Below are 12,884 nucleotides of genomic sequence, written 5' to 3' on the forward strand. Positions count from 1 at the left end.
TGGGTTTACGAGGGAGGAGTTGAGAGGTAGGATGGGACTGGAGTGTATTGGTGTTGTGATGAGGAGATGTAGATTGAGATGGTTTGGACACGTGGAGAGGATGGGGGATGATAATTGGGTGAGGAAGGTGAGAAGTGTTAATATTAGGGGTGGGGTTATGAGGGGTAGACCGAGAAAGACATGGGACGAGGTCATTAAGTGTGACTTCAGGGTTAAGGGACTGAACAGGGAGGCTGCAATGGATCGTGCAGCGTGGAGAGCCGCCATTAGGTGACCAAGGCTGACGCATGCAAGCATGTTGGAGCCTTTAAAACGAAACGATATATATATATATATATATATATATATATATATATATCAGCAGCAGCAGCAGCAGCTGCCGTTTGCGTATCCACTGCAGGACCGGCCTATCCCGACCGAAGTCGGGACGATACAGCCAATGTATCTCTACCAAGTGGCTTAGGCTGTCTGGTATAGATTGTATGTAGGGTGAGAAGTGCTTGTAAGTGTAATTGTAGTGTTGGAGTGGCTTTGGATGTGTGTGTAGTCTGTGAACCAAGTGTAATCGGCCCGCGCAAGCCGACTGAATGCAGGCATGCTTTCCAGTATGCGACACTGGTTCAACCACAGCACCCCTTATATATATATATATATATATATATATATATATATATATATATATATATATATATATATATATATGCAGTATATTATATCTTCACTCCATTCGTTACCATACCTTCTTTACATCACGTGCATCTCTCTTTTTCTCACTCTCCTTCTTCCATCACTATTGTTACATCCCTCTCCTAACTTCAGTGTTCTTACCATACTGTCATTTCCTCCGTTTTCATTTTTCTCTCTCCTTATCTAGCCCATCTTGCCTCACTCTCCGTACCTGACCCTAATTCTTTCCAACAAATTTCCCATGCACACACACAAAAAATCCTGTTATCATATACTCTCTTTCATCCTGTCATGCACATTCTCCCGTGATTCATACACCACACAGATAATCCTCTTCCTCTTCTTGGCACTTTCCCCTCACCCTTGCCTTACTTGACTGTCGCATATTCACTTTCCTTCCCTATGGCTCCTCTTCGGGTCTAATTCTGTAAGTTATGACATCCTCGCACTTATGTGAAACGAACTTTACCAGTTTATCGAGTTCTGAATTTCATCCCCCCTAACGTTCTTTTTTTCTTTCTTTTCTTTCTCCTTTTTTCTTTTTTCTTCTTTTCTTTTTTTCTTTTTTTTCTTTCCTCTTCTCTCTCACTGTCACATGTAACATAATTTAGGAATATTTCACTCAACAAAGGAGTTAGATATTGACAACAATTTCCACCACCAAGTAGTGGTCAGAAAGTCCACTCCCCCAACCTCTATACACTCTTGCATCCATTACACAACTTCGCATCCTTTCATCCACACACACATAATCAATCATTGCCTCCTTTTCATTCAGTTCACCACCCACCCTTCTCATCACTCGCCATGTATACCTGTGGATCATTTTATGCCTGAAGAGGGTATTGGCTACCATCAAACCCCTCCCGGCACAGATGTCTACACTGCCATTCTCATGTATCTCGGCAGGCACATCTCACTCACCAACTACTCCATCCACCTTCACATTCCCTACTTTATCATTCATATCACCAATCAAAAACACTCTCTCATTCCTTTCAAACTTTTCCATGCACACTTCCACATTTGTCCAGAACTCTTCTCTCACTCTGCTTGCACTGTCTTGCGTTGGCGCATACATGCATAGAATCGCCCACATTTGTAGTCCAACTTTCAATCTTACCCACACAATCCTTGAGCCAACTGATCCATACTCTCTTATATTCTCCCTCCATCTGTTACTCACAACAATACGCACTCATTCTTTTGCCCTCTCATTCTCACCTACTCCTGCACATATACCCCAGCCATACTCCCATTCTCTCATACTCTCACCCAACTTACACAACCAGTATTTTATGCCGTTAAGGACAAGATACAGTTTACCTCAATAGCTGTTATTTTAAGTTTTGATTTACGAATATATTGAAGGATTTGTACATTCTTCACAATATTAAAACCACATTTCCCTAAACCGTGACAGACAAAATTATCTTATCTTCATGTCCATTCTTTCGGGCATGGATTTGCGAATATGAAATCTTGTTCAGTCATTACGTTCTTCACTAAAAACACAAAAAACGATTGGATCTGGAGTTACATCTCCTTCCGTTAAGCCGTTCCTCACGGCATCCACAATAACGGTTTCATGCATCACGTCCCTCTAAAACGAGAGAAAATATACGGAACGAGGCAATATATAAATTTACTAGTTCCGGATCCCCCTCTGTACAGAACACAATATCACGTACGGTGTCGCATTGATCGGTTCGTCTCGGCTCCAGTCAGGATTTCTCTCTCTCTCTCTCTCTCTTTCTCTTCTCTCTCTCTCTCTCTCTCTCTCTCTCTCTCTCTCTCTCTCTCTCTCTCTCTCTCTCTCTCTCTCTCTCTCTCTCTCTCTCTCTCTCTCTTCCCGACACCACTGTAATTTTCCCTCGCCTAGATTACGATTATTGTTATTAGATTCGACCGTCAACTATCAGACATTCTCCACACAGGGAGACTCAGAATGTTGAAGGAAGCGTGACTACCTTTTGACTCAAAATTTACTTGATCTGATAGCGTCTTAAAGATAAAGAAAACGGAAAGTGATTAGGGGAGATAAGGTACAATTCTTTTATTTGGATCCCAGCCCATGTTAGTCACATGCGCCACGACCAGGCAGATCGCCCGACCTGAGCTGCCTGTTACCTCCATCTAGCTGCCATCCGTGTCCATGACAATTGTCCGGAGAATTTTTCTCTAGGAGTCCAGAGAGGACCTAGCCCTGCCCACCGATGCTGAACTTCCCACTAGTGTCGCCATGCAGCACTATGACACCTACCGTGGCGTGAGACACACCTATGGCAAGCACCCCACCCTCGCCCGCCGCTGTGATGTGGCCGTCGACCGCATTAGCCTGGGGTATCGCTCCCCAGGGGTAATCACCGGACGACCAACTTCCAACAGGCCATGTAAACTTTGTAACAATCCCATGGATGAAGCATTATCCCATCACATCGTTAACTGCCCAGTTATTGTCCCCTTCAGACCCCCTGGACTCTTGTTTTCTTCTTTATGTACCTGCATCATCGCAAATCTTGATGTACTCGAAGACATTCTCACCCTTCACCCCGACTTCCTTTCATTGTAATGCCCTGGAACTACTGTAGGACAATGATGGAACATTTTGTTTATTTGTATATATATATATATATATATATATATATATATATATATATATATATATATATATATATATATATACCTGTGTATATGTCCTGTATATGTGCATATATACTGTATATATTATATAAATACAAACTTGTGTGTGTGTGCGTGCGTGCGTGTCGTGTATATGTGTGTGTGTGTGTGTGTGTGTGTGTGTGTGTGTGTGTGTGTGTGTGTGTGTGTGTGTGTGTGTGTGTGTGTTGTCCACACACGCACACATCAGGTGCATGTGCATGTATTGTCCAAGTGCTGGGATTTTGAATCAAGAGGTAATTTTATAATGCCTATCGTTTTTGTCTATCTCCCTGTGTATGTGACTATGTAAAACATATATATCCATCCATCCATCCATTGCCAGACGCCATGTATCCCAAACGGGGTGGTCAAGGGCTTAGAGTTAATTGTTTTACAGGGAGGGGCATATACATATACATATACATATATATACACCCTAATTAGATACATATACTATATGTATCTAATTAGGGTGTATATGTATATATATGTCTCCCTGTCGAGGTATATATGATTATATAATGTGCATGTCGCAAATGTATATGTATCCACGCCTGTACACATACCCGTATTTTTATACATGTGTACCTATCCTGTGCATGCAGTATGTCAATGGCTACATGTGCATGAGTACATACAAATGTGTATAGTTATATTCTTCTATGTATGTGGGCATATGTATCTCTCTCTGCATAAGTATGTACAGTACATACGTGTGTATCTATGTACCACTTTACTCATCTCAAAACTTTGTACCATGTGCCATTGTATGTCTTTGCTCATCATTGTGCTTGTAATGATAATTACTTCTATACCTTCAATACCCTAAGGTACCTTTTTTTTTTTTTTTCCTGCACCCTTCCCTGCTTGACCTTCAGGGACAGTGTTCCCCTGCGTGTTGGGGCTTGTACTGAATAGTAAATAATGAACCTAAATGAAGTAAAAAAAAAAAGATTATACATTCCTTTTCCTTTTTTTTTTTTTTTAATTCTTTCTCATAGGGGGGTTATTTATCTATAGGTTTACCATGACAGTTGATAGACCCTGTACACACAACCCTCCCTGCTCTCCTCACGGTCTCACCCCCTCTCTTGGCTGCCTGACCGCCATTCTGCCGTCATGGCCTCTCCCTGCCCCTCACACACTTCACACACCATCCCTTACATCATTTCTTACTGTCACACCACCCCTCACACCCCTCACACCACCCCTCACACCCCCCACACCACCCCTCACACCACCCCTCACACCCCCCACACCACCCCTCACACCCCCCACACCACCCCTCACACCCCTCACACCACCCCTCACACCCCCTCGCACCCCTCACACCATCCCTCACACCGCCCCTCGCACCCCTCACACCCCTCACACCCCTCACACCACCCCTCACACCACTCCTAGCATTCCTCACGCCAAAACTTACCCTTCAAACTACCCCTTTTTAACGTGTATCCTAAATTCTCTCTCTCTCTCTCTCTCTCTCTCTCTCTCTCTCTCTCTCTCTCTCTCTCTCTCTCTCTCTCGCAGGTGACTTTATTACCTAAGTGAGTTACCTCTCTCTCTCTCTCTCTCTCTCTCTCTCTCTCTCTCTCTCTCGCAGGTGACTTTATTACCTGAGTGAGTTATCTCTCTCTCTCTCTCTCTCTCTCTCTCTCTCTCTCTCTCTCGCAGGTGATTTTATTACCTGAGTGAGTTATAGAAACCTTTCAATGAATGGCATGCTAGAATTTAACATACAGTCATTGAAATACAACCTACAGTAAAACAGAGCAGTGTTTGCATTCCTTCAGCCTGAGGACGTCACATAATTCATTCTTGCTAACTTCACAAGATTTATTTAGATTAAAGAAGATAAATGAAAGAATCTTGAATTTGGCTCTTTATTACCTTGTTTTTGCTTATGCCTGGAGGGAGCAATATTGCAGCCTTCTGGCTTGTGGGTCTCTCTTCCTTGCATTAAAAAAAAAAAAAAATCGGACTGGAGGAGTTTGGTATATCTTTCAATATATTTTGGTTTTCTTTGTAGGGTTCTCTCTTAAGATGAATAAAATGTCTTCGTAGCAACAAGAGTTCAACAGATATCACGTCCTCAGACTGAAGTGTCCAAACCTGTACGCACTGTTACAAGGCCGCATTTTAAGTGGCTTTGGGAGATTACGTAACCCCTTTTCATCAGCGATTTATTTTGCTTGATATATCTTTTAGTCGCCACGTATTTACGGAAGCAAACCATGTCGATTGTAGAACTACCGGTATTTATAATAAATACATAAAAGAGAAAATGAAGGTGTGATACGAAAAATAATTCGCTGAGATAAAGAAGCTACGAAGTCTTTCATGCCAGTTAGAAAACGGGACTGTTTCAAAATGCCAGTCATAGCAGAGGCTTCGACTTTTTTTTTTTTTTTTTTTTTCTTGATGTACAGGATCACCCCCCCCACACGCACACACACACACACACACACACACACACACACACACACACACACACACCGCTCGCTGGTGGTAACGTTCTCGCTTGCCAACTGGTGGACGGGAGTTCGCGCCTTGCTCAGGTTGCGAAAAGTGTCACTGACGAAGTGGGTGGTTACTGTCCCCCTTGAGCAAGGGGACGGGTGTGTGCGTGTGTGAAGGTCACATCCTTGCCCTTAGATCGGACTATATGAGCTCTCAGCTCCCTTCCGGGAGGGTAAAAGCTGACGATCACGACCATCAAGTGATCCTGACCGACCTGGTGAATTACACACACACACACACACACACACACACACACACACACACACACACACACACACACACAAAATCTGTATAGCACTTTCCCAGGCCAAGGACGTAGGGTTTTCTTTTTTCTTCTTCTTCTTCTCCTGTTCTTCTTTTTCTTCTTCCTCTTCTTCTTCTTCTTCTTCTTCTTTTTCTTTTTCTCCTTCCTCCTCCTCCTTCTCCTCCTCCTCCTCCTCCTCTTCTTTTTACCAGCAGGGGATGTTACTGATCAGGAGGGAACTAAGTAATGTTACTGATCAGAGGGGAACTATGTACCAAATATAAGGTTGTTACACACTACCTCGGTTAACACTTTCTCAGGTAGCGGAGATGATTAGCACTTTTCTTTATCTTCATTTTTATCTATCGCCGGAGGACCTAATCTATCCCGTAGTAGGTTTTCAGTTAACAGACTGGAAGCTAGAACAGGCTAAGCATATAATGGTCCAGGACAAGCCATCAGCTGGGAGTGACACACTTAGGGCAGGAAACATCACAGATACACGTTACAGACGGTTTGTTCGACCTAGGTGGAGCAATTACAGGCAACATTTAGGATTGGCTACAGAAACTAATCTAGAGGAAATAAATACAATAACAATTTTAACAAAATTGCACAAATTCTCCCATATGAACATAAGTTGGCTGATACCCAGAACACCTTAATGCTGACGATTGTGAAGAACCTTTGGAAGGCAGAAGCATCAACTTTAGGAATTGTGGAGAAAGTAAATGCACTAGAAGGAAACAATATATTATTCCAACACCCCTCTGTGATCACGGAACACATTGACGTAATAATACTACAATTACATCTCGTTATCAGTCTTTCATGAAAGGAATTGCTAATGCTGGTAACGAAGGGATCACCATTAATCTACTACCCATTCATAATCTCCGTCAGATAATTAGTCAAGGCATACATAAGCATGGATTGAACCCTCTGTTTGAGGAAAGAAATCTGATGCTATATTATCCATATTTGGAAGCAACACTCACACCAACATCAAGAGTACTTCATGTACCGTTCGTAACAGATGGATTTTTTCAGTCTGTCAAATATACCCTTTTCCTTCTAAGAAAGATGACTCATTAGTCATCATCAACATCAAAACAGAAGTCATCATAGTCTCCAAGAAACAGGTCGCTGTCACTTTCATTAGTGAAACAACAATTGAACATAAGTGTCGCACGTCATTACATGCATTTCATCTTTATCCTGCAGACATGTTCACGTTTCAGCCAGCTGAGAAAGTCCCTTGTGAAATGGCTATCATAAAGATCATGATATCCCTCATCATCGCAACTTCGCATTCGCTCCAGATAAACTCATCCATCATCAACACATTGGACATTCACAGTTCTTCTACTTTAATCAAAATACATCAGTTTTTGTGACTTGCCCAGACACACCTCCAGCCCATACATTAGCATCTGGTTTATACATCTCACCAGATTACTGTGCAGTTCTGACACCTACACTATCCACTTTGCCCATTAAAAACCATTACGCCATTCTCAACCACACACACAAGTACTTACAGCCATTACATAGGATGAACTTAAATATAAGTGTACACATTAAGTTGACTTCACCCAAGTATGAAACCATGCAATAATAAATCAGACAGTACAACCTTGGGAAGAATACAGTAGGATTATGTTCATCCCATATTATGTATACAGCCCTGCCCCAGTCATCTTTTTATTTTTCTCCACCATATTTGCTATAGTACTTTTGGCCATGCACAGAATGCAGTCAAGGAGAAATCAGTGTTTAAGAACTGTTCTGTACAAGTGAGACACACTGAGTAAATACTGTAAATATTGTTTATAGAGGCTATTTTATATAAAATAACAAAATATGGGTTATACATAATACAGGCTTGCTTTAATTATACTGTTATATTTCTTTTATACAGCAAGTCCTTCTCATATATATTGTATAATTGACTACAGTAGACTTGCCATTGTATTACCGCTATATTAATATTACTATTACATTTATATATCTATTATTTATGTACAATTTTATGTTACAATTATATTACTACAATAACTACAATTATAATCACTACATTATCACAGTTATGTAACTTTTACAGTATTATGTATTTCACTTAATTAGCTTACAAGTTGACTGTAATATGTATATAGTATGCATTAACATGTTATGACAGTATTTACTGTCGTTGGCACGCCAGTTTCGCGTGAGTGAGTGATAGACATTATATAGGCACTATACTCAGTTTTTTTTTTTCGAGGCGAAGATGCACTTGACAGATTGGTGATTACTGGCTGAATGCAACATTACTTCATAATCCAGCACTAGTAACTGACAACAAATATCTGAGGGGGAAATTTGGGTTAGTAAATATTTCTTGGACATGTTGCATTCAGCCAATCATCATCAACCCGTCCAGTGCATCTTCGCCTCAGTAAAAAAAATGGAGTATAGTATATATCTCGTAACACAATGTACAGGATGCAGTGTCTGCTGGAGACATACACAGGTTCTCACTAGGTATGTCAATCCACATAATGTATATCCACAGTCTTGTTGTCCCAGACCATCAAGAATTCTCAACATATGATGTATCTCAAACAATCTCTTTTTAGTCCAGACGACCAAGAACTTCATGACGTATTCAAACACGTGGGGTAACCAGCACCAGTCGGTTAGTTCACGTGAATAGAAATTTACCAAACACTACATCACACCACACATCCTCTCCAAGCTGTATATAATGTCGGAGAGATTCCCTTCAGATCAGAAAGAGTTGGAAAGAAGGCCTGATAACACGAGGGTCAGCTAAGAGGCTTTGCTGTCACGCTATGTTACGCTGTAAATCACAATTCCATATAACTGTATAATAAACTCCGTGACCCAAGAGTGCTCTAACTCACCTCGCTGATACACAAAGGGGGAAAGTGAGAGAGAGAGAGAGTGGGGGGGCTACCTATTCACTCTAGCCGACGACACACAGCATAATAAGCAGCGACAAGTTCGAGCCATGCTACGTCTCACGACTTTATTCTGACAGTGCTCCAACGATCTACAACCGACCTCCCTATCTCCCTACAAGTACCTACGACCACGCTGTCAAGAAGGGGAGATAAAGAGAGGTGAGGAGAATAGAAGAGATGAGAAAGGAAGAGTGATGATGATGAAGAGCAGCCACGCTACCAAATAAGTGATAAAGGAGAAAAGAGAAAGGGAAATGATAATGAGAAGGAAAAAAAAAGGAGCTGAGGAAAATGGGGAAAATCGGAAAGATAACTGATGGCAGAGAAGGCAATTGCTAAAAAGAGAAGAAAAGGAGGCAGAGGAGGAGATGATTTACCTAAAAAAAAAAAAAAAGAAAGAAACCAAGAAAAGACGAGAAGAGAAGTGAAAAGGGAGAGGAAAGGAAGAGAAGGAAGAACAGGCCTGATACCTGGTGAGAGAGAGAGAGAGAGAGAGAGAGAGAGCACTTGAGAAATGAAAAGAGAAGAGAGAAGAGTGCAGAAGTGAGACCAGATGGAAAGAAAAAGGCAACGGCAGTACGACATACAGTATGATAAATGAAAAGAAAGACGAAAACAAAGGCAGGCGTAAGACTAAAGAAAGACGAGAACAATAGAAACACCAAGAAAATACATGATAAAGAAATAAGAAAAGTAAGAGGATGGAAGGGAAGAGAAAACAGGAGATGAAGAGAGAAGGAAGAAAACAGGGTATCTAATAAATGACAGGGTACTGCAAAGTGAAAGCTGGAAAGAAGAGCTGAGAAGAGAATAAGGAAGATGGAATGAAGGAAAGAAATAGAGGAACAGAAGAGAAAAAAAAGACAGAAGACAAATGAAGAAAAGGGAAGAAGGGAATAGAAGATGAAGGGGGACAAGGTTAGATAACTGGTAAGTTTAAGAGCGTGTACAGAAAAGTAACAAAGACAGAAAAGACGATGAAATAGAAGAAGAGGAGCAGAGTTGCGATATCTGATAAAATAAACGAGCAGGAAGAGGAAAAGACGAGAGTGAAGAGGAAAAGAGAAAAGAGCAAAGGAAAGAGGGAACAGACAATGAGTAGAAACCATGACCAGGGGCGAGCGCGCAAGACAGACAGAGAAGATCATCAGGAGAGAGAGGGAAGGGGTGAGGTCTGGATGCCTTTCAGCCGGAGTCAACGATGTTTTGACCTCTCCAGTTCCAGGTCAAATCTGTGAATATTGGCCCTCTTTTGGCCCCCTCCCGTTGACCCTTGTGGGGCGGGGTGTTCAAGGGAGGGCTAAGAACTCCTTGAATCACCCCTTGAGGACAAAACTTTAATAATCTTTGAGTGGAAAAGGTGGAAAAAATTATAAACGGTAAACTATGTTTGGGAACAGAGGTGGTGAAGGTAAGAGAGAGGGAGGGAGGTACAGGGAGGGTGAAGCAGTAGAGAGGGAGAAAGGGAGGGAGGGGGAAAGAGATGGAGGTAGGGAGGGTGAGGGAGGTAAGTAAGGAGAAAGGGATGATGAGGCAGAGAGTGGAGGAGGGGGTAGACAGGGAGGGCAGGCAGCTCAGTGTGGTAGGCAGCGTGGGTGAGGCAGGATGTGTGGCACTGGCTGTGGTGTGGAGTGGTCACTGGTCCGTTAGTTCACCACACTCCCGCCAGTCTCCTAGCTCTCACTTGTTCGCTATCTCACTCCCGTCCATCTCTTAGCGATCTCACTCTCCCACTGTTACTGTACTGTATACTCTGACCTGCTCTACTCTGCTCTGCCCTATGCCTAGCGTACACAGACATACCACTACAGAAGGAGTGTCGTTCCCCACAAGACTCAGCAGCAGTAGAAGGACGTGTGTTGAGGGCTGACAAGAACCCAAGAGCATAAGAATGAGAGCATAATAGCACAGGACCATAACAAATAAACATAAGGACCAAGTAACATTAGAAAGCAAGAGCAGAGGAAAGTAAGAATATGTGTAGAAAAGAGGACATATCCTGCATGAGGGTTGGCCGATGCTAGGCTGCTGTTGTAAGAATGTGACTACAGTACGCGAGAAAGATAACGATAGCTATGGTATGTGTGGTGTTATTGCGGTGTTGATGGTTTGTGGTGTGCGTGAGGCCCAGCACCATGGCCAGGACTCAGCAGGAGGGCCAAGGAGGAGGGGATGGGCATGGGCAGGGACAGTGGCAAGGGCAGAGAGGCAAGAACGACCCAATGAACTCCAACAACAACAAAAACGACAGTAATAACAATAATAAAAACAGCAACAATAAGAGTGATACTACGGCCCCCAGCCCTGCATCTGGCTTGCGCGGCGGCAAGTATCAGCTGCGGCCACGGGCGCTGCAGGGTCGCCGCCGCTCCGACAGCGAGTGGTCGCTACCGCAGGACTCGCTGCGGCACAGTAAGCCACGACCGCCACCTCTGTCCCGCTACCGCAGGAAAACAGCCAATGTTCGCGAGCGGTACCGCATGCGGCAGGTTAACCGTGCCTTTGAGTCCCTGCGGTGTGCCCTGCCAGCGTGGGTGGTGAGTCGCCACGCCGCAGCCGACATGACTAAGATCACGACACTGCGGCTGGCGTCAGCCTACATTAGATCCCTGCAGGAAGCACTACACGACGGTGACTTTCCGTGGGGCCTGGACAGCCCTTTGGCAACTCCAGCCAAGGAGGGGCAGGACAAGGGTGGCCCTCCCGTCCTCCAGAACGTCGACCTGCTCACCCTGCTGTGCACTGATGCCACTGTACTGGGGGACAACCTGGGGGGCCTGGCGGGCCTGGCACCGGTATCAGAAAGCGAGGCAGTGGCGCTGCTGCTGGGGGGGTCCAAGCATCACCAAAGTGCTTGGTCAGATCTTGCACATACACACACTCAGGTACATAAGCAAGTCGTCACACTGGGATGATACACCACACTTCTCGTGATGTGCTGGTGATGATGGTTATAGTGATATAGAGGTGGTGTGGTGGATATAGTGGTATAATGGTCGTGGGTGATACAGTGCAGATTACGTTGTGGGGCAAGACGGTGGTAGACGAGGTAGGAAGATAATGAGCATGCTGATGGTGTGGTGCTAGATATGGCACCTTCACTTCCCCAGCCTTCCCATCCCATAACCTGGCCTTGAATTTATAGGAATAACATGGCGAGGAAACACTGGAAGTGGTTGAAAAGGTGAGACTACCGAGAAGGAAGAACAAGGGAAAAGAAAGTGAGCACCGACAGTGGAAAGAAAGAGACGAGATTGACCACTGAGAAGGAAAAGAAAGGAAACAAAGAGTAAATAGGGAAGAGGAAGAGTAAAAATGAGAAAGAGGGGGTAAAGGGGAAAGGAACACCAGACTTAAAGATAAGAAAAAGGAGTGAAGAATGAGATGAGGAGAAAGAACAGTAAAAGAAGGCCAAGTTTATGTAATACAAAAGACAAAAGTATGAACACTGATGAGAGAGAGAGAGAGAGAGAGAAATTAGAGAATATACTGTATACAAAAGAAAGGGAGGAAGAGGCATCCAACCCTGAAGAGGAAAGAGTATTCATTGAAAACCCATGATGAAAATACCTTCGCAAAGCTTTAACCTCTTCCATTCACAGACGTCTTACTTAATTTATTCTTGTTATATTCAGAGGTTATTATTCAGCTTAGGAGGGACTTTACGAACTGGAGGCGTTCCTTATATCTTTATTATTCACTTCTCTACGATGAGGTTATTTTTAAGTTGAATGAAATTGTCCACTGGTAACAAGAATAACGTAAAAATGGACGGCATTGTAATGAAGAGACAAAAGACGTGA

The 12,884-nt window shown here is 43.2% G+C and overlaps 1 protein-coding gene across 1 annotated transcript in view; it reads left to right on the top strand.

Annotated features, from left to right (window-relative positions):
* LOC145393375 (uncharacterized) overlaps window positions 1–12,884 on the top strand; it is a 123,493-nt gene that overhangs the window by 90,166 nt on the left and 20,443 nt on the right. The window contains exon 4 of the mRNA XM_080267473.1: window positions 11,384–11,938. Coding sequence (XP_080123599.1) covers window positions 11,384–11,938 — 555 coding nt within the window. The remainder of the gene's footprint in view (window positions 1–11,383; window positions 11,939–12,884) is intronic.

This window comes from Coenobita brevimanus, chromosome 24 (assembly GCF_032717465.1).
Source record: "Coenobita brevimanus isolate Jiangsu-jjx chromosome 24, ASM3271746v2, whole genome shotgun sequence".
NCBI lineage: Eukaryota > Metazoa > Arthropoda > Malacostraca > Decapoda > Coenobitidae > Coenobita > Coenobita brevimanus.